This window comes from Myiozetetes cayanensis, unplaced genomic scaffold, assembly GCF_022539395.1.
Source record: "Myiozetetes cayanensis isolate MyiCay16 unplaced genomic scaffold, myiCay2020 scf2-11, whole genome shotgun sequence".
Taxonomy (NCBI): Eukaryota; Metazoa; Chordata; class Aves; order Passeriformes; family Tyrannidae; genus Myiozetetes; species Myiozetetes cayanensis.
In genome coordinates, this window is record NW_026087411.1 from 30,042,488 (window position 1) to 30,066,537 (window position 24,050).

The window sequence follows — 24,050 nt, forward strand, 5'->3', positions numbered from 1 at the left end:
AACAGATTGCAATATAATTGTTAAATCACACAATGACAATAAAAAGCCAGTATTGCTGAGACAGAAGCCAAAACACTGTGGAACTGTGAGTACATTTCCTCAGTTCTCTCAGTGCACTGAAAAGCCTGAGCAACTGTTCTCCTTGGAACAGATGAAGGTTCAGTAGAAGCGTGCCCACATCCTGCACTTGGGCAAATGCAGAGACAACTTAAATACAGTGTATTTTACCTTATCTATATGATGCATAACTTACCAGATTGGGAATAGCAAGGTGTACTTCCGCTTTCAGAAAAGGAGTGACCTCTTCAGGTTTGCTTGGATGAACAGAAAAATTTGTTGTCTTGATGGAAATAATTTTGAAACATATCATAAACACAATAAAACCTCCTCAAATTATCTGAGAAATATAATTTTGAGCTACCTTTCCTGGGCAAACCCATATAGAGAATTTTAACATTAAATTACGTACTATTTGACAAAACTTACAGAAGCTTCTTGTCTAAAGGATAAGGATAATAACCAGAGTTCCACCGTTCAGACAAAGGTTAGCTTGAATCCAGCCATTGCTTTCAGAATTTTTTATTCAGAATATTTTCTAATTCTGGATTTTAATCTCCCAATTTCAGAATGATGGAGCTCTGTCAGTGCTTTAAATAGGGCATAGGAAGGTCTCCTTGATCATTTCATGCAACAGCCTATCAGGAGTAAATTTGCCTCATTACATTTTATATAAATACTCAACAGAACAGAAAAATATTTTTGAAAGGTGACAAGCTAGTGTAAAATGATAAATACATGATCTGAACCTACTCAAAACTAAAACCTCATAAAGAGTGCATATTATTGAAGGAATCTTCCATTTGCAACTTACTCGGAAACACTTATTCTTTTTTTAATACTAGCCAAAGACAGTCGGGTCGCTTTCTGGAGGCTGAATAGCAGCCGGCGAGTGAAATAGGCAAGTAAGTCTTTACAACTCTGCAATAAATAAAAAACACATTATTTAGTATTGTACTGAGATAGGAGCCTGAAAATTATTTCAAAAATGTTTAAGTCAAACACAGGAAAGCCTATGTTATGTCTTAGGAACAATATCCTCTCCAAACTTTTACAATTACCGCTCACATGTAAAGAACTTGTTTAATAAAGGTGTTAATTGGAATAACATGCAATATACTTCTGAAAGCTAAAATCCATCCTAAACTCACTTTTCAGGAAAGCTATTTCATCCCTTTTACATTACATTTGATACTGTCAATGTGATGCCTTTCTGTAACATAGATACACAACTATCAAAATTCAAGTTACAAATCAGATCAATCTGAAAAATAATTTCCTTATTTTTAGAAAATACCTTTTTAAACTCTTCCTCTTTTTCATCGACCTTGCTATCTTCAGGAGTATTTTTTTCTTTCTCCTTTTCATTATTTTCAAATGCTATCCGCTTCTCTTTTGCCGTAAATGAAAAAAAGAATCGTTTTGTTAATTGCACATTGTGTTTTATTTCGAAGCATGTTGTTCCCTCTTTACAGGTAAAATAATGACTTTTAGTTTAGTAGTACCTAGATTGCCAAAAATAGGGTTTATTTCACAACACTTTTTTCACACCAGGAATCTGTTTAAAAGTCCAGCCTGTAAGCCTTAGCCTAACAAACATCATGCATTACCAATCTGTTATTAAAGCTAGGCAGACATGGGTATACCAGTGAAAATGACCAAAAAAAAAATCAAAATCGATATAAAAAATTTAACAAAAGACAGAGAAGTATCTTTGCATTGGGTTTTCTCTTTGCATACTATTGAACTACCTGGAGTATTTTTATCCTGACTATGTCTCTATACCTGAAGAAATCTGAACCCAGAAGGAAAAAAAAATCTATGTAAGAAAAGAGCTCCATTACTGATTAAGGCTCAGAATAAATTTTCTTAAGAACAGAATATTTTTTCCAGCTATACACTATTCCTTCTGTAAGAGTGCAGGACCTTCTAAAACCTTTGTAACACACCCCAAAGGAGTGGGAACCAGCCATCTATACGCTAGCAATTGACTATACTGATTTAAACTCACCAGCCAGCAAAGCACTGGTATTTGAGGCACAACTCTACTCTGGCAAAAAGGTGAAAAAGAGAGGGATGGTACTAAATACCTGGCATTACTGAGAAGAGAAGAACATTGTATTTCACTTACAGAAGAATGGGAGGCTAGGGGAAAATGGTATCATGAGTGACTGAAAGAAATGGAACTTTAATGTTCTAGAGCAAATTCCTTGGTAATCTACAGAAAAGGACAGAGTTTAATTCTAGAAATGCCACCTAAACTGAATTATCTCAGTATTTTATGGCCCAGTGGTTTAGTTTAACAGCAGTAAGTAAATGAAGACAAAACTCTGATACAGATGAAAAATGTAGTGGAAGGGAGAAGGCTGAAGAAAATTAGCCAAAACAAATCAGTTTTGATAATAACTATCTAAATCTACAGAATTTTTTATTTAAATAACCAACATTAACTACCTTCTTCTGAGGTCTTAGAAGATGGAAGTTCATAATTCTTTTCAAATAGAGCTATTAGCTCTTGAACAGCATCTTCAATGTGCATGCTCTTCGTGTTCAATAATGTAGCACATTCTTTAGTATAAGCCTGTTAAATAAAAATATAGATCAATTGTCTTAGTATCATTAGTTATCTTACTAATGTTCCTCTTTATGAAGATTCCAAACATTTGCCTGGATATTGCATTCATCAGACTGAAACAATTTCAAGGAAACATACATAGATTTATAAAAATTTTCTGTTGTATTATCACTATATTTTTAATGCTTAAAACAAAATATCATTTTTTAAAATGCAATGGTATTTTAAGGGCCAGAAGAAAATCCTGAATAGTGAAGGGAGGTCACAGTCTGAATTCGAAATTACCCAAATACTCTTTCAACTCTTCTTAGCGATTTTATTTACTTGCACTGGTTTTCTAATTAATACATTTTTAGTCTCTTTTGGAATCAAGAAAGCTTTCAGATTTTAAAATATACTTATTGGAAAGCATTTTTTGCCTTCTCCTTCAAAAAACAGTTTGGAAAAAATAGGGGAGAAAAAAAAGGCTATATATGTCTCAGTATGTTCATACACAAAAATATCTCATCTAATTATGAAGCAGTTAAATTAAAATTGTTTATGAAATACTACAGCTTAAGTATCTCAAAGACATAAGAACCAATTTATCTTCATATAAAATGTGTTAACTAAAATATTTTCATTACAAGTAAAAGTTCTGTATTTCCCCAGAGAGAGGAATTATTTTTTAGTTTTATATTCATTTACTAAGGTATTGTTTCAAACATGCGCTAGAATTCAAGTTCAAAGATCTAAAGTGGCACACACCTCATTGCAGGCCAACATATCCTCTACTTTGATAGGACCATCTGCTGGTAAGATAACTAAAGCAGTATCTGATATTTCTTTTAATATTGAACCAATTCGCACTTCACTTAAAACATTGACCTAAAAAGAGAAAATCATATTAATACCACACACTAACCTTTAAAGTATAATGTATTCTATTTTAGAGAGCTGTAACCTGCTACATGTTATAAAATGTTTTGCAGAAAAATTAATTTGAGACTGTTACAGAGTAGAAAATCCTCTAAGAAAGTTACTGTAAGAGTTGCAGTAACTTAAGAGTTATTTACTATGGCTAAACCCAGTCTGCTTTTACTGTGATTTAATGATCCTCTTTTTCTATTACATACAGAGGGGAATTTAGGGATACAAGTACCCTACAAAAAAATCTAGACTTTTTAATCTTCATTGTAGACAACTTGGAAAGAACAGATGTAAATCTGGAAATTATATGGTTACATGCCTTAAATAGAGTCTGATAACACGTTTTTAAAAAGATCAGTAGTGTGCACAGTTTCATTTCAGGTAGCCCTTTAAAAACAAAACCTTTTAATTTTTAAGTATCTGCATATTCCACATTGGGAAACTGAGACATATGAATCCTTGGGAAACTGAAATATTTAGAGGAAGTTGGCGTTTCCACCTAATTCTTCACAGATTTCTAGTTATCAGCACCATGTTTCAAAACTCGTTGTATAAATGAAATTCACAGACAGTGTAAGTGAAAACTACTTCTGCACCATAAGAGTAATAATCTAATTTTTTAATGAGCTTCTCTTGGCAGCTCCTTGAACTGATTAGTCTTAAAGGTTGGATGGATGAGTGACAATGGAGAGAGAATTACCTTCTATGTCCCAAGAAACGCAATAGAAAGTGGATCAAAGACTAAGAATAGCATCTTTAAACTTTTCTTTCTTCTGTTCTGAAAGCTTTGGAACCAACGGAATAGAAAAGAACTATTGTTCCATGATGTTATCCATGCTAGACTCCCAAAGAGCCCTTGCTAGTTTAACTGAAGTTTTAGGCAGACAGGCAGCAATAGAAAGTCAGACCCCAGATCATTCCTGTCATGCAAGATATGGTGCTGCTAGATAAAATAAAACAGAGTAACAAAACGAGCTACATCAATATAATTAGATTCTTGTTCATCATCTTATAGGCTACAAGCCTAGCAACAAGACAAGGGGGGCCTACTGTAATTTGCTTGATGGGTTAGTCTTCAGTCCTTCTCCTTTTAGTCAAAAACCTAGCATTTTGGTGGGTTTTTTGATTCTAAATTGGAGCATTGTTAGCATTCAGTCAACAAGTGAATTGGTTTTGTCATGGTACAATCCAAATAAAACCAACTTCTGTCCAATATTTAATTTTTTATCTGAAATGTTCTGCATCTATCATATTCCATCTTGTTTTTCACAATATCACTCATGCTTCTGTTTCACATCACTTTTTCCCTATTTGTTTACAATACCCTTCTCACAGCAATCAAAGGTCTAATCCAGGATGAATTTTTTTTAATTAATATGGGAGGGATAAGAAAGTTAAAAAATATATACAACTTACACATTTAAAGAAAATAGTGTTTCTATATAAAAACGTGATTATTTCAAATATACTCACGATTACAAAACTGTTAATTTCTGACTTAGAAATCTTTTTCTAGCTTTGGGTTTCAGTGGCAAATAGAGCACTTGATCATTGTTACATATTTCTGCCATACAGAAAAAGAACTAGATATACCCACTACTAACAATCTCCTGCCACAGGAGACATAATTTATGATATTCATAGAAGAGATAGTAGCAATATAGTTCAACCATCAAGCCAGAAGGGTGATCTGACTATCAAGGTAAATTCTTGAGGAAAAAACCAAACCAACACAGGTCCTCAAGCATGCTAAATCATAGAATGACAGAATCATAGAATACCAGGTTGGAAGAGGACTTCACGGATCATCTGGTCCAACCTTTCTTGGCAAAAGTATGGTCTAGTACCCTGTCCAGCTGAATCTTAAAAGTATCCAGTGCTAGGAAGTCCACCAGTTCTGTGGGGAGATTATTTCAATGGCTGACTGTTCTCACTGCAAAAAATTATGCCTTTTGTCAAATTGGAATCTCCCCATGAGTAACTTGTACCCATTACCCCTTGTCTTTTCCGTTTAAATCCTTGTAAACAAGGGGTCTCCATCTTCTTTGGAGCCATTCTTCAAATATTAGATCACAATGATAAGGTCTCCCCTAAGCCTTCTTTACTCAAGGCTGAACAAACACATTTCTCTCAGTCTTCAGTAGGCCTCCCATTCCTTTGGTCATCTTCGTGGGCCTTCTCTGAACCCTCTCCAGCCTGTCCATATCTTTCTGTATAGAAGGCACAAAAACTGAACACAGTTTCAGGTTTGGCCTGACCAGCACTGAGTAGAGAGGGATGATGATATCTTTATCTCTGCTGGTGGTGGCAGTGTTGGTGCAACCCAGCATCCCATTGTCTTTCTTTGCTGCAGCAGCACACTGCTTGCTTTCACAGAGTTTGTTGTTCACCAGGCTGCCAAGGTTATTTTCCACAAAGCTGTTCCCCAGCCAGGTAGATCCAAGCCTGTGCTGCACTGTTACATTATGTTTGCCCAGGTGCAAGACCTTACATTTGTCCCTGTTGAACTGCATAAGGTTTTTCTTAGTCCACCCTTCCAGCCTATTCAGGTCTTCCTGTAGGGTAGCTCTCCCCTTCCCCACTCAGTTTGGTATCATTGGCAAACTTTGTCAGGGTGCACTTGATCCCACCACCCAATCACTTATGAAGATATTAAATATGAAATCAAAATAATTCAGAAATTATGTGACAAACATTAAGAGAGTAAAAACCCACAGGCTGAATCAGCATGCAGAGACCGAGAGAAGAGCATGTTCTCCATTTTTTTATGGGCTGCAGAAAGAGGATACAGTTTCACAACACGCCTGCTATGAATAATGTTTAAAAGTTCTACACTGAACAACTTTTGTATGGAAGTATCTTTTGTACAACTGTGCTCATGGACAAGCACTCAAAGAGAAGCAGACATCATCTCTGAAAATCAGAGTGGAAGTCACAGAACTGGAAGATAAGAACTGGAAATATATTCTACTTTAAAAACAGAAGCAAAAATAATGGGAATCACTGAGTATATCATTCTGCCAAAAAAAGAACATATTTTAAAGGCAACAAAATTTTCATATGATACAAAAATAAGTACAGATTAAGTTCCAATGCGAAGAGTGGTGTACTAGATATAATTTCTCTAAACTTATAGTTTTATTTATACAGTAAGCAGGTGTATACCTTTCTCAAAAGCTGTTTAAGTATATGCAGAACTTGATCAGCTTCCTGAAAGAAACTTTCCAGCGTCACAGATGACCAAGTCACCATGGTAAGTCCTTGCCTGAACACAGCTTCCATCTAAGCATAAAAATATCATTTCATTGGGAAAAAAAAATTAAAACAAATGCCATTATTAGAATTACTATCATCACTTATTAAACAGAGTGATGACTATGGTTTGGAAGGTTATAGGTTTTCAAGAAAAAAATCAAAGAAATTTATACAATGTGGAGGAAGAGAAGGGTAGTGCATACTAAAGCCTCTAAGTGACATGCTCAGCATACACCTTCCTTTTCCTATTCTCCTCAATACTGTCTTTTAGTGGTTCTCAGTACTTCCTGAAATAAAAATCAAGTCCACTACTGATCATACAATATATCTGTTAACATACATCCTGAACGCTCTCAAGAGTATAATTACTTTGTCTTTAAACCTCATGTGTCTATGTAAGGACATTTTTACTTCTCCCATTTTGAATCACACTGATCCTAGCCAAGTTTTCTTAAGAGTCTCAATGCTATTTTAAAACATCTCCTCTTCCCTACTATTTACATTATTGAATTCTTAGTTCTCCATGGTCTGTTTCTTCTGGATTTGTTATCAAGGTGTTCAGCATGTAGCTGAAATCATCTCTTTTCCCTGTCACTGTATGATCTACACCAAGGCCCTTCTTTCACTGTAGATCCTGTATCTTTAAAGGAGATGGGACTCAAGAAAAGAAATACGACTGCCAAGCTATGAAAATCATCCCTTTCAGACTCTCTCACAGAGGTCCTATGAATATTTTTGCTTAGTACTCAGAAACTTCTCACTGATTTGCCAGTATACAGCCACCACAATTTTAAAAGTTGTCATCCCATCATTGTTGAAGAGACAAACTTAATTTGGCTTAATTGCTGAGAAACTTTGAACTGATTTCAGTCAAACGTGATTTTAAATTGCCACCTATCATATCTGTTCTTTCATTTTGACATTTACCAACCCACCACCTGGAATTCACTCCACCTCTTCATCCTTATACTTCTTGCAATGTCTATATCACAGCTAAAACAACGAATCAAGCTCAAACAGCCATTTGCAAATGCAGCCAATATTATCACCTTAACTTATGTGGTTTTGGGGAATATATTTAACTCCAGTATATTGGGGCAATATTGTTCCTGGTAATCAACATAATCAATCTAGAAACACTATAAGGCTCTACATAGGTTGCTGTCTTACTGTGGCACTAATCCAGTCACTAGCTTAGATTTGCTCATTCCATCTTTTTATGTGCTTTCCTCTTTTCTTCCTATATACCAAAGGCTTCTCTCCCTTCTTCAAAAAAGATTTTAACTTTCTGTTGTTTGTACAATACTCACCCTTCTCTTCTGCCAGTTGTTTTCTCTAACATACAGAGATATATGATTCCCTTTATGACATGATCATGTTTACAGTAGTATCATTAAAGTGAAAACTACCATTACTTTATCTCTTTACCTTCTATTATTTAAGTCTTAAGAGAAGGACATGTTTTTTGTTTCTCACACTTCAGCATATGCCAACTATGTAGTTACACAAACTTACATTTTTGACCTTTTGATGTTACTACTTACAAACAAAAAGGGCACAGTTACACAAAACAACCACATACATACACTTACACTTGCAAATGTCTGGCAAAATGAAATGGTTTGTAGAACATCTCTAACAAAACTGTGCCTTTAGTGTACCATATAATCTTTCTACCCCAGTGAATAGACTCAATTCACAAGGCTAATAATTCTCTCCAAGCAAAGACATTTAATATTTCAGCTAAATGAAAAGCACAGTTAAAACCTCTAAAAACTGGAACAAGTGATAATTTACTTCCATGTCAAAGCCAGAGATTTGTGTTGACAAATAGACCCCCATAGTCCATATTTTTTGTTCTACTGGGCTCTCATATGCACTAAGATTATTCTATTGTAATACACATTATTTGAGCACTGCATGAGGGATGTAAAGAGCAAATTGCTGATCTTAAGGTTTTTGTAAAGTTCATTAAGTTTGTAGTATGCAGATCCATCTAAATATTTAAGAATTTTAAATTATATTAAAAATTATAATTAAGTTATTTTAACTTCTTATGAAAAATACTGAAGTGCATTTAGCAATACCAACCTTTTGCATTTTTGTTGTCAGTAGATTTACAAAAATATTTGGTGTTTCTCGGCACAAATCTTCATAACACTGGACAAGACCCTGTTAATTATTAGAAAGGGCAGTATCAAGTAGAATATTTAAAGAGCTTCTCTATTGAAGCAAACAACATGTTTTACAATCAAATCATCAGAAAAAAACATAGAAAGCAGCACAAGGATCTATTTGAAAATAATTTTAGAATTTAACACAGACATTACATACCTATGAACATCATTTCTAGGAAGTAATGAAATTGTTTCATGCTATAAGGAAGAATGAAAGTCACCTTTGAGCAACACTGTCTTAATGCCCAAAGCCAGACAAAATATCATCTTTCTCTAGAGTTAAAGAAAGCTTGAGTTTTAGTGACTGTAACTTGCAATGCCCTCTTAAAATAATATGTTTTAGATACTTAAATTCACATATGAAGTCAATTTTAAAATATCCTCTTGTCTTATGCCATACACACACAGAGAGAAATCTTGTATAGTACACCTCATCCACAAGATATAGGCTTCTCAAAATACTACAATAGCAAATACTGCAATAAGTATCAGAAATGTGACTTCTCTGGCAGGTAAACCTGTAAAATTCTTCATGTTTTCGTGGCTCATCAACTTTCAAAATATTCCAGACTAACTACAACCTTTCCTTCTGAAAAAATCCATAAGACTTTGTTTTACTGATTTTCAGACAGTGAATACTTTTTGTATGTGTTTAATTATTTCATCACCAGAGTATATTTAACCTGCCATGGAGTATAAGAAGTTTTTATTTTTATACTTAAGTATCTACTAGCCCCCACAGCAATTAGCGGGGGGATTCAAATGAGATCCTCTATGTCCACCTGTGCATTGCACAAATTTACTTTAAACAATCACATACCCAGCATTAGTACTTATATAACTATTGAAAAAATTCTATGATTAAACAGATTTTCTTTTCATTTTTTTTAATCAGCAATCATGATACTTTTCAAGTTTACCTCTAAGCGTAACTTGTTTGCCTTCAGTTTATTTTCTATTATTACTATCTTTACTGCTTGCTCTGGTACTTCCAGACCCAACTTTATCATACATTTGGTCTCTCGCACAATCTCTAGAATCTGAGCATCAAAATTAACCAGGAACTTCTCGGATTTAGGATGACGCACAAATATTGTGGTTTGTAAGGCTGTAAAGACATTCTAATATCAGTTTCTAAGACAAACAATTGTTTCTCTTCAATAAATTATTATGGAACCCAGATTTGTAATATTATTATATTACAAATGTATGTATGTTTACCTGGGAAATAGCTTCACATGGTTTTCAGTTAAAGAAAATACACAACTGACTTCCACCATATTTGCTTTCTGTCTTTCTCATCATAAACTAAACAAGGCTCAGATCCAGTCTTATTTGTGGCATATTTTTTCTGAGCCCAAGTTAGAAAATTATGAAATTAATTTTCTAAGGACCTGAAAACACAACACTTGAATATCAAACATTTCTAGGCATAAAGTAATACTTGTGCTTAAAGAGAGGGACTGGGACAATACAACTGTATAAATTATTATAGTGGAAAGAAAACAGGAAGAATTATTAAATAGTAAACATTAAAATTTTAATACCAAAATTATCTGTGTCTTAAATTTATATCACTTCTGTTTGTAGTCATCTGTCAAACAATGTATGAGATCTGCAACCCTTTGCATCAAGTTTCAAGGTCACTAAGGCACCATGACTATATTACTGAGTGTGCCTATTCACACATGAATAATTTGCACATTTTAAGGGTAAATGTGGCTTAAAAAACCTATCTGATTGGATTTGTGTTAACTCAGTATTCAATAACAGTTTAAACAAACCAAGTACATATTTAATTACTTACGATATTCTAATTGCGACATTTCCTTCATCCACGCATTGTGATAGACTACCTCAAATTCCACCAATACATAAGCAAGTTTGTTGTATGATTGAACAACTGCTTTACCTTCTGGACTTGCCAAGATATTTGAATTTTTCTATTAAAAAACAGTGCATTGAAATTAAAACTATATCAAAAAAACCCCATACCACTTGTGTTTTTCTCATTTTAACCATTGACTATATATAAGCTGAGTTAATACTGTGAATTATACTTACAGAGTTCTTAAAAACTGTATCTAGTATTAATGATTCAAATTCAAAGGCCAACAAAAGTAAAGTCAATAAAAACTCGTAAGGAATAAATACTAAATACTTAACAGGGGTAAGAGCAATTACTTTATTATACTGTTATAAACACATACAATTCACAGTGAAATGGGTGCTCAGTTCTACTCAAAATTGAATAACTAAAAACATACTGTAAAAGTTTCCTTTTTTAATCAGTAATGATATTTATGCCTCTTTTCTTTGGAGCAGATCAGATGATTCATATTCACATCTGAGGGAAACAGGAAAGGAGTGTGTGCAGTTCTGGGCCCTACAGATTAAGAAGGTCCTTAAATGCATCCAGATAAGGACAACAGAGATGATATAAGGGCTGGAAGCAATGAGGAAGCAGCTGAGGACTTAGAGCTTGTCTAAGAAAGAAGAAAAGGAAGCTGAGGGAGACCTCCTTGCTCTCTAGAGCTCCATGAGGAGGGTAAGTGGAAAGGGAGGTGCTGAGATCTCCCTGGGATTCACTCATAGCATGTATGGGAATGGTTCAAAGCTAGGGGAAGTTCAGGCTTTACATTAGGAAGCATTTCTTTACTGAGAGGATGATCAAACACTGGAACAGATTTCCTAGAGAGGTGATTGATGACCCAAGCCTGTCAGTGTTTAAGAGACTTTTGGACAACATCCTTAACAGCATGCTTTAACTTTTGGTCGGCTTTGAATGGGTCAGGCAGTTGGGCTAGATGGTCACTGTAGATCTCTTCTAACTGAAACAGTCTATTTTATTCTAACATGACATCTTGGATCTACAGCAATGGTTCCTGCAGAGGAGTATTCCCGTAGAAATAAACATGTTGCCTAAGATATAATGAGACATTATCATAGCCAGAAACTTTATAATCACTCTGCTGAAGTAAGACAGTTCCCTGTTACACAAAAAAACTACTTTTTCTTCACATCAACTTACATGGAAATAGTTGATTGGTTCATTTATCCTTCTGAATAACTGCCTCACCCACAATATCTTTCCTGCAATAGGTGGCATGTTTCGAGCCAGAGGAGGGTCATCTTTCTGACTTTGGTAAAGCTACAGTAAGAACACTATCATTAAACACATGGATTAAGAAATTTTTTGTAATGTAAATTGTTGTGTCTGGTACCACAATTTCTTCCTCCTCGCAAACAGATTAAATTTGTGTGGAGGTACACAGCAGTTCATGGAGAGAAAAATATATTTCTTCCCTGACTTGCTATGTTTCTGAGGTGGACACATTGGTATCACTGCCAGTAAGTCTCCTGTCTTCATTAACTCATGATGGCTTTTAGCTGTGCTTACTTAAGACAGAGCTCTAAGTACAGCAGAAGGCATTGCAAACCTAGGAGCTGAGCAGCCAGTATTCAAGACCAAGCCTGACAGGTGCAGCTATGTGACTTAAGAGCCATTTGCTGTGCAAGCAAGCTGTTTAGGGAAGTAAGTGGTTTTGGGAGAGCTTTACCTGAATAGAAATGTCAACACTGTTCTTTGGCCACATGTATCTGACTATTAGCTAACACATCAGGAGCTGAACTGACTGATTCTTGTGGGCCCCTTCCAAATCAGGATACTCTAGGATTCTACAGTAAGAACTTTTCTACTAACTTCTAATCAATATGCATATAGATACTCCTGGGTAAGCAGCCCACGCTTTAATCTGTGAGATTAAAGATGAGAAAGAAAAAAAAAAAAAAAGGTCCTCCTCACTGAATGGCTATATTAGAGTAAAAAAAAGTTGGCCCAAAATGATCTCATACAAACTTTGCATTGACAAATTATTCAATCATTTTAGAAACAGTATTGCAGTGGGAGCAACTTTTTATTAGAAATAACTTGCTTTTCAAAGATAAAAAGCAATCCAATACCTAATATGTAGCTAGAGCTAGTCAGTATAATTGAGATATATTCTTCAACAGAAGGAGTATTTGTATCCACCCAACTTCCAGCCTGAAAACTCATGCTGTGACAATGAAGACTCCATGATGACACAACTCTTCACTTACTTATATCTTCTTAACCCTACACTGTCTTCTGCACAGTCCTAACAAAAGAAATCCAAGCAGCTTCACAGTGAACTTAAGAGAGGAGCTGACCTGGATGAAATACTCTCAGAAAATATACCTGGTTTTACTTTTTTTTTTTCCCCTTGGATAAACTACTTTCCTACTTTTCCCAGTAGAAAGGGAGTTTGGACATCTAGTTCTGAGGCAGATGTTTATTTTACAGACAAATAAAGTCAGGTTAGACGAATTCTTCTCTAAAAGATTACAACCAAGTTATGTGAACAGGCAGCAGAAGTTAATTCTTATCCTACAGTCATGGTGCACCACACAAATCATGAAATACTACTTTATTAATGAACATAAATGCAATTTAACTTCATTGTACGTGTATTTTGTGCTGTCACAGATTTGATAACAGTAACTTAAAAATGCAAATTAACTGTAGAAACCTCATGTAATAAAAAAACTAACAGATACATGCAAGTAATGTACACGGAGAGTAGAGAACATGCTTTTTAAAATTTAATTGATGAAGGAATAACAGAAAATATTTTGGGTTTAAAGAGTAAAATTGTGATTACATATTTGCCTTCACAAGTATGTTTATTGTGTTGCCCACACACTAAAGTCTGTTTGCTGTAAAAGGAAGTGTGATAACTAAGCTTTGATAGTCAATTAGTGAAACAGGCAGAATAAATAAAAATTCACATTAAAATACTTGCGCCTACTTTAACATGATGTTTGCAATTTATTGAAAAGAAATTAAATACCTTTTTAGTAGCTTCAAGTTCCGCTACATAATGTTGAAGAATACAACCAGCTGTACGTTCTATTTCTTCCTGAAGGCATGGCATATTCAGATTTTGAAACCTGTATTAAAAATTAGTACCCAAAATGACATTCCTAAAACACAAATAATTTTTTAAAATTTTATTTTGGAGTATATGAACATTACATAAAGTGAAAGAAGCACAAATCTAGGAAATACTTCTGAATCTGGAAAACTTCTTTGCTTTGAGTAATTTTAAGCAAGCTGAAAATTTCTGCCTTGCTGTATTTTTTTAGGTTTTTCCTTTAGTATCCTCTCATATATACAAAATAATCTAATGAAATTAAGAAATAGAATACATTGACTCATATAGGAAAGCTAAAATACATATTTTATTATTATTAAGTGGTTTAGAACATCAGTCATGAAAAATTCTCCATTAAGCCCTTTGTTCTCAAATTAGCTCTGTTTCTTAAATTGTGTTAATCAATAATTCAAAGTCAGTTTAAAATATCTTAAAACATAGTTGCCAATACCTTTGAAGTAACTGAAGTGAGTTCTGTGAAGACAAAATTCTCGCAAAACAGGTACGCATAAAGGTCTGTAGCTGTGTCTAAAGAATATATGTAATTTAGTATGCTTTTTCTGGTCGTAGAATACTATTCTGACACCTGATATTTTCTTAACATTTGAAACTGTTACTGCTTAAAGCACAAAATAGGAGCCTTCACTAGTCCATGCTTAATATAATTAATGAATAGCTAGTTTCAGCCAAATAATCTGTTAAAATGTCATACAATGCTATGAAATAGATCAGTTGCAGCTTTGTTCTGCCCAAAATCTAACCATGTTTCTCCAGGTTAATAAATGGCATCCATGTAGATCATTCTTTCAGGTCTCATAATTTTTTCATTTTGGCTGCAGAGTAACAATCATCCGTGAGGACTCTGACTTATTTTACACCTTCATTTGAAAGTAGAAGAAAGAATGGAAAAAGCCTCCCTCTGGACAAACACAAACTCCTGTTCATTGGAAGAACAACAATGTAGGCTATTCACAATCCAAAGTCTCACTGACACCCAATTTGATACTGAGCAAGTAGTGATGAGATTCTTCCTAGAGTAAATTATAGGCAGCAATACTACTTACCTCTAAACGTTCAACCTCTGTGAAGAATTTATCAAAATCCACATCAAATTCTGTGTTTTGTGGATCAAGGAAATCATATTGTTTCTTTTGAAATATGTGGAAGATATTTTTGAATTTTACTGCCATAAGATCTATACCTTCAATTGCACACAGGCTCAGTGCAGAAAAAGTTTTTTCTATGGCTATCATCTCTGTAATCTGAAATACAGACGTTATATTCATGCTTATAACAAATTATTTGTTACTTCTTCTATAAACTAAAACATAAATAAAATAAACTAAACAGCCACTTCTCTAACTACTGCATTCACAAAAGTGTCGTTTCTGAGCTTCTGAATCAAATATTCTGAATCAAATCTTCAATAAAGCACCATTAATCCAATTTTCAACATCAGTTCTCACCACAACCCAACACAAAGTAAAATAATTTTTTTTTCTTTATGATAGGGGGTTTATTTTTTATATTTGACTGCTAGATTCAATAGAGTAATATGCAAAGAGTTAAAACACGACACATGCATACTGATAATAAAAAGATATTTCAAAGAATAAAAACCCCAATCCTAGAGATTAGTACGCATATTGCATTATGAAGAAACTCATCACGGACTTCCTACCCTGTGATGACTGCCCCATTATTATCTTATCCCTTGTCTGACCTTATTCTGCACCAAGAGGCACCTATTATATTTTCCACACAAACTCTATCAATGCTAGTTTAAAATCCCTTCACTGAGTTACCAAGATGAATGTTAAAACAACACCAAACAGCAGAATCATCTGAAGAATTGTATTTAGCAATAACAAAATATCATTCAAGAAAGCAAAGGTGTGTTGTTTTTCACATAATTTTAAACCTCTTACAATAATGACATAAGTCTTGATAATTAGCCTATTTCTCTCCACACTGAGACAAGTTGACAAGTTCAGAAGGCAATTGTGAGGTAATTGCCTAAAGTATTGGGTTGGCTTACTCTGTGGAAGTACCTAATTTCTCTCAATAAAGAGTTACAAACTCCTTTACAGGATCATTAGGAGCATGAATGCTGACAAGTGTCTACTTTGAAAACTGCTCTTTGGAGAGGTGCTTCTTTACAAATAATAACAGCAAACAATATACTCACTTTTTCTAATCTCCTACAAAAAGCTTCAGATTTTCCAAAAATGTACATTTCTGACACTTCAAATGCCTTTTCTCCTAGAGTTTCCAAAATCTCTTGCTTAGCTTCACGAAAGCATTTCTGATATTCTTTCAACAGACACATGCAGTCCTAAAAAGTGAAGGAATAAATACCATACTCATTACACTACACTTATGGGATAGAGACTAGGGAACTCAAACCGACTCTCATTCCAAAGTGGGTAATTATCACTGAATCTGGTTTCAGTCAACAGGCAGTAACGATTTACGTACAGCGGTTTTCTTTCAGTATCTGTGGCAAATGTTTGCAACACGTGAACATACAATAGTACAATACAGTAAAAGATGTAACATTGGGAAATCAGTCACCAAAAAAGGAGCAGGAAAGTTTTAGTTCCTGTTAAAGCAAGTAATGGTTTAGAGGCCAGCAGAGAGCAGCCGATGGCTTCTGCTCTAAATGAGATATTTGGAGATGTCCAAATGAACAGAATGAACAAGAAAAGCCTTTCTGGTTCCTTTCTATAAAAATACCGTGAAGAAAATATATAAGGAAAAGAAAGAAAGAGAAAGGAATGACTAGAATAGATAGTAGAGAAGAAAGATATCACCACCCATGGATCCAGCAACGAGACTTGACTGTTGCAATTTCAATGTCTGAGTGATGGTCACAGTCTTGATCCACTGGGGGTGGGGGGCCCCACAACAAAGAGTTCTACACTAAGACCTTATCAGATGTAAAAACTATGACTGATGAGAAATGTGAAGTCTATAGTCACTGAAACACAACCTTTTCTGCTAGTTCTTGACAAACAGAAAGCAGATTTTATCACATATACTGGAAGTTACCAGGCTGTCTGAATATGTAGGTATAAATATAATAAGTGGCTATGAATTGCAGGAAATGGAAAGAGGTCCTCATTGAAAGGAACGTTCAGATCTTCAAAAATACACAAATACTAGAATGAAGACTGATCAACATGATTAGAAACTGGGTATATATTTCTCTCATTGAATAATGAGGGTTTGTCAGCTGTACAAGAGCCTCAAGACTGCTTCAATGAGATAGATGAATTATTAGTATCATATCATCCTGTCAGTCAGGAGAGATATATTTAAATATGTTTTCTTTTTTACCTCTGGACCTAATTTTTAAGAGACTATGAACTAACATGCCCTTTTCGGCACTATAGGAACTATGTAGCTGAGGTCTGGTAAAGGAGAAGGTAGAAATTATGTCAGCATTGGCAAGCAGTAACCCCAGAGCTGCACATGTTTTGCCCTCGAACACTGCATGCACTTGATTTGTTCTTCATAGGTCACCATCAGATGAAGAAGAGGAAGACTGTCTTAGCAATGCACTTTCATGACATGCCAAGGAAATCTTGTATTGGTAGGAACTACTGTAACAAAGTCATGTCTATTCAAATACCAGGTTCCCCATGGTAGAGGAAGATGGTACCACACCAAAGGTATCCCCTCTTCCATGTCTTCCTCAAGAGTGAAGAATGTGGACTATGTAGGATGGAAAAATTCCTTGGCTGTGCATATGGTGAAGATGCCTATTCCAAGGTCAGTGACAGACCACACTGATAAAGGTGAGGTCATTCTAATTTCAACAATGCCAGTGGGCTAAAAATTGGGAAAATATTTAAAGCATCATGAAATAAAAGAGCAAAGACGTGTGAAGCACTTAATACATACTGATATGGACTTTCTTGTGATATCAATAGGTAATCAATAGGTTTGATAGGTAAATAACAAAACACCAAAATACAAACCCTTATTTTTTCAGTGATTGTTGATGTCTCTTGATCCCAGACCTGAGACAAGCCTCCATCTGTAATATATGCTTTACATGTTATGACCATTTGATTTGTAACCTAGACGAAAAAAACAAAGTAGGTCTCAAGCTTAACAGGAAATTTGCTTCACAAAATCAAAAAAAATTCCCACATGCATGTATTAGTACTATCAGATTTTGAATAAATTTAGTTATGGGGAATAATAGTAGTTAAATATTATATGCAATAAGCATAACAAACAGCCTATAAAAACCCTGAGAACACTCTCAGAAATGCATTTAAGTCCCAGGATATATTTGTAAGTCCTCTAAGTTCAGCAATACATATACCTAAACACAAAAGGTTTTAAATCATAACTCAAGAACAAAAAGAATTTATTTAATTCCAACTATTCTTCCCTTACATTGTCATCTTTACACTTTGCAGCATGTGCATCCTTATTTAAAGACTGCCCTTAAAAGACTTTGCTATCCTAGCAGTATGTCGTTACCTTGGTTTCTCATGGCTATAAAAAGGAGAAAAGATTCTTCTACTTCTCAACCACAAAACTCAAAATTTAGTAATGAGAGAAAGACAGAGAGGAATATGTGCAGATATAGAAGATGTACCACAGACGACACTACAGGTAGATAATTTTTTTGTCTATTAAGTAATATGAACAATTCAAAACAGTTCTTCTGACATGACAGTAATGTAAAGCAGGTCTTAAGAATCCTTAACTGAATAAAGACTGAAATCTGCCACACCTAAGGTAGCCTCAGACTGTAATAAAATCACTGATGAAGTTGTAGATAGGACCTCCAATGTCACCTCTCATGATCGTTAAGTGGAAACCAATGGTAAAGGGGACCTTAAACTGCTGGAACAAAATATTTTTCCTTGTTATTTCTTGGTACAGCCTCATGTAACCAGTTTGTTGTTAGCCTTCATACTAAAATGCACACTCCCTTGGACTGTTAAATAAGAAACACTAGCAAAAGTCAACACACAAATGTGTAAAAAACCACTATATGACAGGCAATATATACCTAACCTATGATATATAGAAAACAGCCCCAGCCATGAATAAATATGGCCTCGAAAAAGCATGTATTTCTTAATATCTTAATTCAAATTGAAGTGTAACAAAACTTGACATTAAACCCTGGAGTGTCAAAAAAAAAAAAAAAAAGTTGTGTAATGAGGATCACTGTGAATTTCCTCTGTATGCTTACTGGAGGTGTGTGTTTTAGTTATAAAGGATTTTTTTGTTATAAAACCATTATCCAAACCAGTTTTTCATTCAGTGAATACCTGGATTATGCATAAGACATAAGTATAAACACATAGTCTGTCTTAGTTTTCTTTTTAAAGTGGAAAAGTTTATGACCTGAAGTTTAATTAACTTTTCAAGTATTACTTCAGAAAACAGCAACCTTTTGTCTTTCACGCCTTTTAGAGGAATAGCCTAGTCAGATTGATGGCCATCTGCCAAATTAGGTCTTCAAAGCTGATAATAAAAGAATCTTTGTGGAGTCTGATTTAGGAAACAACTGATCAGATTAATTCAAGTCAGAGGATTAATCAAGAACATAAGAAAAAACCTGACATTGCTGAACCAAGAATAATGACAAAGTTCCTTCCAGAAGACAAGTCTGTAATCCAAGTTTAATCCTCTCCTGATCAACAGAGTTCTCTTCCCTCCCATGCAGATCCCCACTATTTATTATAATTTTTTAGCAAATGTTCTCCTGATTTAAACAAACTTTCTCTTCTGGAAAATTAAATAATTTTTATAATTAATATTTTCCTTAATATATTTACCTTTATAAGCAATGATGTCATTCTCTCAGAAGTATTGTAGTATTTTGAAACTCTGTGAATCATTTTTACAGCTTTTATCAAATTTGGTATTCCATGTGTCATTGATACCTTAAAGCAGAGTTTTGAGAAAAATTTTACTTCCTATTCTTAGCAAATACATTACTATTCTATTGACAACTTTTAATTTACATTTCTCCCTAAATCATTTGAACCAATCTATAAAATGCCATGGCATCTTCACAAAAGGTTTCTTGTAAAAGAAAAAAACTAACCATGCTCAATAATGTTTCAAACCTCAACTAATAAGAACAATAAAAATACTTGATCAGTAGGTAAGAAATCAGATTAAAGGTGTTATAAGACATGAAGAATTTTAATATGCTATTTTGATGAACAAAACTGAAAACCAATTCAAAAAGTACAGGTTGCATTTTTTGGCACAGTTGGAAGTATTTTTCTAGCAGCTCACAGCAGTTGTCTGTGATGAATGCTTTTTCTTTCCTCCAAGTAGAACTGCTAAAGATACTTATGCAATTTCATTGTGATAACAATCTTTACATAAAATGTTTAATTCAGACACTTCATAAAACTAATGGAATAATTGTCTCAATGTTAGTTTCATAAACAAATGGCTAATTCATTCAACCATCATATGAATCTTTCACGTATTTAGTGTAATCAGTGTTTATGTCATTAAAATCCTACTGTGGAATTACAAGTACTCTGCATCTCAATCACTTCCGAAGTATTTGGGGTGGGGAAAAAAAAAAAAAAAGAGAAGAGAGGTGAAAAATTATAATACATTAACATTATCAGGGGCTTGTCAAAATGTATTTCATAACATCAAGAAAAGTAATTTTGGCTGTCACCCCTCAGTGGAGAAAACCAAGCTCCTGGAGCTAATTCTGGGCTGCAAACTCAAAGTAAACTTATACTGTGGGTAGACATAGCAGGAATTTGCATTTAGTAGGAGTGTGAAAGAAATGCTATATGGTATAAAAATAATCATCTGTTTCCAGGTTGTTCATCACTACTACCACCCCTGAAATGGAATCAGCAGATTCTATCGGTTTTCTTTTTTAATTCTTGACAAAAAACAGAACACTGAACACCAGACTGTACAGAAATTTCTTCGATTCAAAGCCCTAAGTTAAATGTTCCATTTAAATTCTCATGTATTAACCCACTTCAGCTACAAATCTCACCATGTGATACTACACACACAAAATGCCATATTTTATGATACACACACTAAGTATCATACTAAATCTGCATGTATTCCATTCCTCATTCGCTAATATACGAAACAGGTTCCCACACCAGATATTGAATTCAACTCAATACAGAATGAAGTTCTTTTTAAACAAGGGTATATTTAGCTTGTATATCATTGTTTTTTAAGCTGAATACCATAGTAAATCTTACCTAAATTAACTTGATCTCTGGAACGTGTTCAAAGACATTAAACAGAAATTCAGATATATCAAATTGTTCCAGAACAGTAGTTAACTATCTTACTATATTAGTAAAATTATGAACTCTTCAATGAGTTTTCACCCACAAATGGGTAGTTTGTGATAAAAAGAATTTTCGCCTTCATAACACCTACAAAGTAGCTCATCACTATGGCCTGGTACCTGGCTCCCTCTAGTGATACTTTGAAGAGATGAAGAAAAACAGCTTAGAAATAGTTTGTCATGCTTACTATACTATTCCATGCAATATCAGCTCTATGTCATATATCAGTCTTTTTGCTTCTCCTCAGTTCATACTTCATAGTAGGGTCCTAAGCTACCAGAGCTTCAAAAGAAATGCAACACTTCCTGACAGAGGACAGGAGGCATTTAGAACCAAAACATTAAGGACTTCAAAACAAAACAGCACTATTTTTCTAGAGTATTTCCTCCTTTCATTCTATTCTGCAACAACTATTAGGAAAATTCACCTGTTATAATAATTAATAGTAATATCTTGAACTAGGGCCAAATAATGTAAATTTACAACTAATTATTTAAATGCTGACTAGCATTTCTGCAAATAGAAGCAGCTAATACCATATTTGATATCAAAACATTATTTTACGCATTTAGGACCTCATTAGGTTTCATTATTGTCTATAAAACTGAAATTTTGGTACTTTGGTTTCAGCTATGTGATCATTCTTTGACACAGGGAATTTTCAGTGGAAGGGGTACTTTGAGATTCTTGTATTATAAAATACGTACCTTGTTTAATTGTTTTTTAAAATAATACTGTTAACAGGACTGACTTACTAGGCAATCATATGTATTTATGTTTATTGATTAAATACCTATTCTAAAATACTATATTTTATGTAATATATAAAATAAACTAATGCTTCAACATTTAGCTTGACAGGCATTTAGAAAAAGGTCAGAAAAATAGAAATGTAAATCAGAAAATATCACTTTAAATCAAGTACAAGAAGATTTATTTTGCTCTGGGTATTCTAGGTAAATACCTAAACTATGCTTAAAAAATTACGAAAGGCATACTTACAACATCAGTGACATAAAGTGGCCGACAAACATTTTCAATTGTGTATAAGTATTTCACATTATCCTTTGACTCATTTGCTGCATCTGTGATTCTGGCATCTAACTCTTGCCATGTCTAGTGGGAAAACAGTTGTGTAAAAACTTCATACATAGTGAACTATTTCCTTAATTTGCACTTATTTGCCAGAAGTAAACCTTGGTAAATGAATTTTTAAAAGGCATTGTCAAAGCAAGCAATAAAAGTTATTTTACTATGGTTTTTATATATATCATATATGATCATTTTTGGCTGTATCTCCGTAATGTCTTGTGCTTTATCTTAATACCTTAAGCACATCAGCATCATATGTAAATTTTTCTCCTTTAATTCTCCTCAGTAAACCTCCTTTAGATGCAATGAAAAAAACCTGAAAACATAAGCTTTGCCTACTATAGTAAAAAACAACATAAAAAAGAAAAAAATAATTACCCTTAGTAGTTTAGAATGACCAACTCTCAGAACACTAATGACAGTTTTACAGTTTTGTCCTTTGATCTGCTCGATAATAAAGTTCAATTTAGCAGACATATATTTCCAATGCTCCAGTTCAGTCAGTGGACCTGAATCATTAGCTTCTCTCCTTATCTGCTTGCTCTCAATCAAAACCTGCAAACAATTAAAAAAAAATAGAAAAATCAGATATCTACTGCAGAGAATAGACAAGTCATTATAAAGAAGAAACACTCTTGAGGATACTCATTTAATAAAGAACAAGCTTGCAGTTAATGACACATAAAAATAGTTCCCATTTGGAAAAGCATCCTAAGTCTGAATTGCACTTAATCATTTTCTTAAACTGAAATTAAGGCAATTAATACATATTTTCAACTCCTGTCATAAACTGAGTGGATATCAGCATATACATATATTTCTCTCTTTAATTAGAATCTATGAATTGAAATGCATCAAATGTAACTTCACTAGTAAAAATCTTCAAGTGCTACTTTAATAAAAGTATTAAATATCATTCATAAATGTACCCATTTTTATGTGGATAAACACACAGTTCTTTTTACATGTCTTTTATATTTTTATTCTTGTGAGCTAAACACAGTAAACATATTATGCCCAATTGACACAGATTCTCATTTTGACAAAGGATTCTGTGTTTTTCATGGAAGTCTCAGACAATAATTTCTTGCATAACTGAGACCTTCCCATGCAATACAGGACAAAAAAATGCCCTTCTGGTCCAAATTAAAGATCTTTCCAGGATCAGTATCTCACACCATGAGTGGAGGCAGAAACTTCACCGGTCATGTATATTTAGATACGTTCTATATCCATATGTGGTCCTCACCAGTGTTATTACTCCTGCATCTTTCTGTTCTCTTTTTCTTACTATTTGTGTTTTAACTGTTCAGAAACTCTTATTCTTGCTAGACCATAAGTTCCTAGGGATAAGGACCATCTGCTTAACTTTACTTGTGCATAGAAGCAGAGCACTTGTCTTAACTCAGGTAGAGAAGCAGCTGAAGCTTTTGGATAACTACAGGCAAGTCTCATATGTCATTTATGAACATCTATCTAAATTCATTCTGAACAGATGTGTTAAATCAACAACTTACATGTTCAATTTGCTTATACCATATCATAAGTACTTCCTCTAGCTGGTGAACTGTATCGTAATTGTCAGCTGCTGCAGCTATTTTCTCAAAGGACCGAAGTTCAGAAAAATTTATGTAATCTATTTTTTGCAGTTCAACAATTCCTTCAATGCTCGCTGCAGCACCTGAAAAAAAAAAAAGGCAAT

The 24,050-nt window shown here is 34.0% G+C and overlaps 1 protein-coding gene across 1 annotated transcript in view; it reads right to left on the reverse strand.

Annotated features, from left to right (window-relative positions):
* Window positions 1-24,050, reverse strand: part of DNAH8 (dynein axonemal heavy chain 8) — a 123,687-nt gene that overhangs the window by 92,916 nt on the left and 6,721 nt on the right. The window contains 19 exon segments of the mRNA XM_050316240.1: window positions 254-314; window positions 872-978; window positions 1,355-1,457; window positions 2,505-2,638; window positions 3,380-3,499; window positions 6,707-6,823; window positions 8,888-8,968; window positions 9,894-10,081; window positions 10,781-10,916; window positions 12,005-12,124; window positions 13,845-13,944; window positions 14,380-14,456; window positions 14,993-15,190; window positions 16,117-16,263; window positions 17,912-18,013; window positions 19,739-19,846; window positions 22,259-22,372; window positions 22,727-22,903; window positions 23,866-24,029. Coding sequence (XP_050172197.1) covers window positions 254-314; window positions 872-978; window positions 1,355-1,457; window positions 2,505-2,638; window positions 3,380-3,499; window positions 6,707-6,823; window positions 8,888-8,968; window positions 9,894-10,081; window positions 10,781-10,916; window positions 12,005-12,124; window positions 13,845-13,944; window positions 14,380-14,456; window positions 14,993-15,190; window positions 16,117-16,263; window positions 17,912-18,013; window positions 19,739-19,846; window positions 22,259-22,372; window positions 22,727-22,903; window positions 23,866-24,029 — 2,354 coding nt within the window.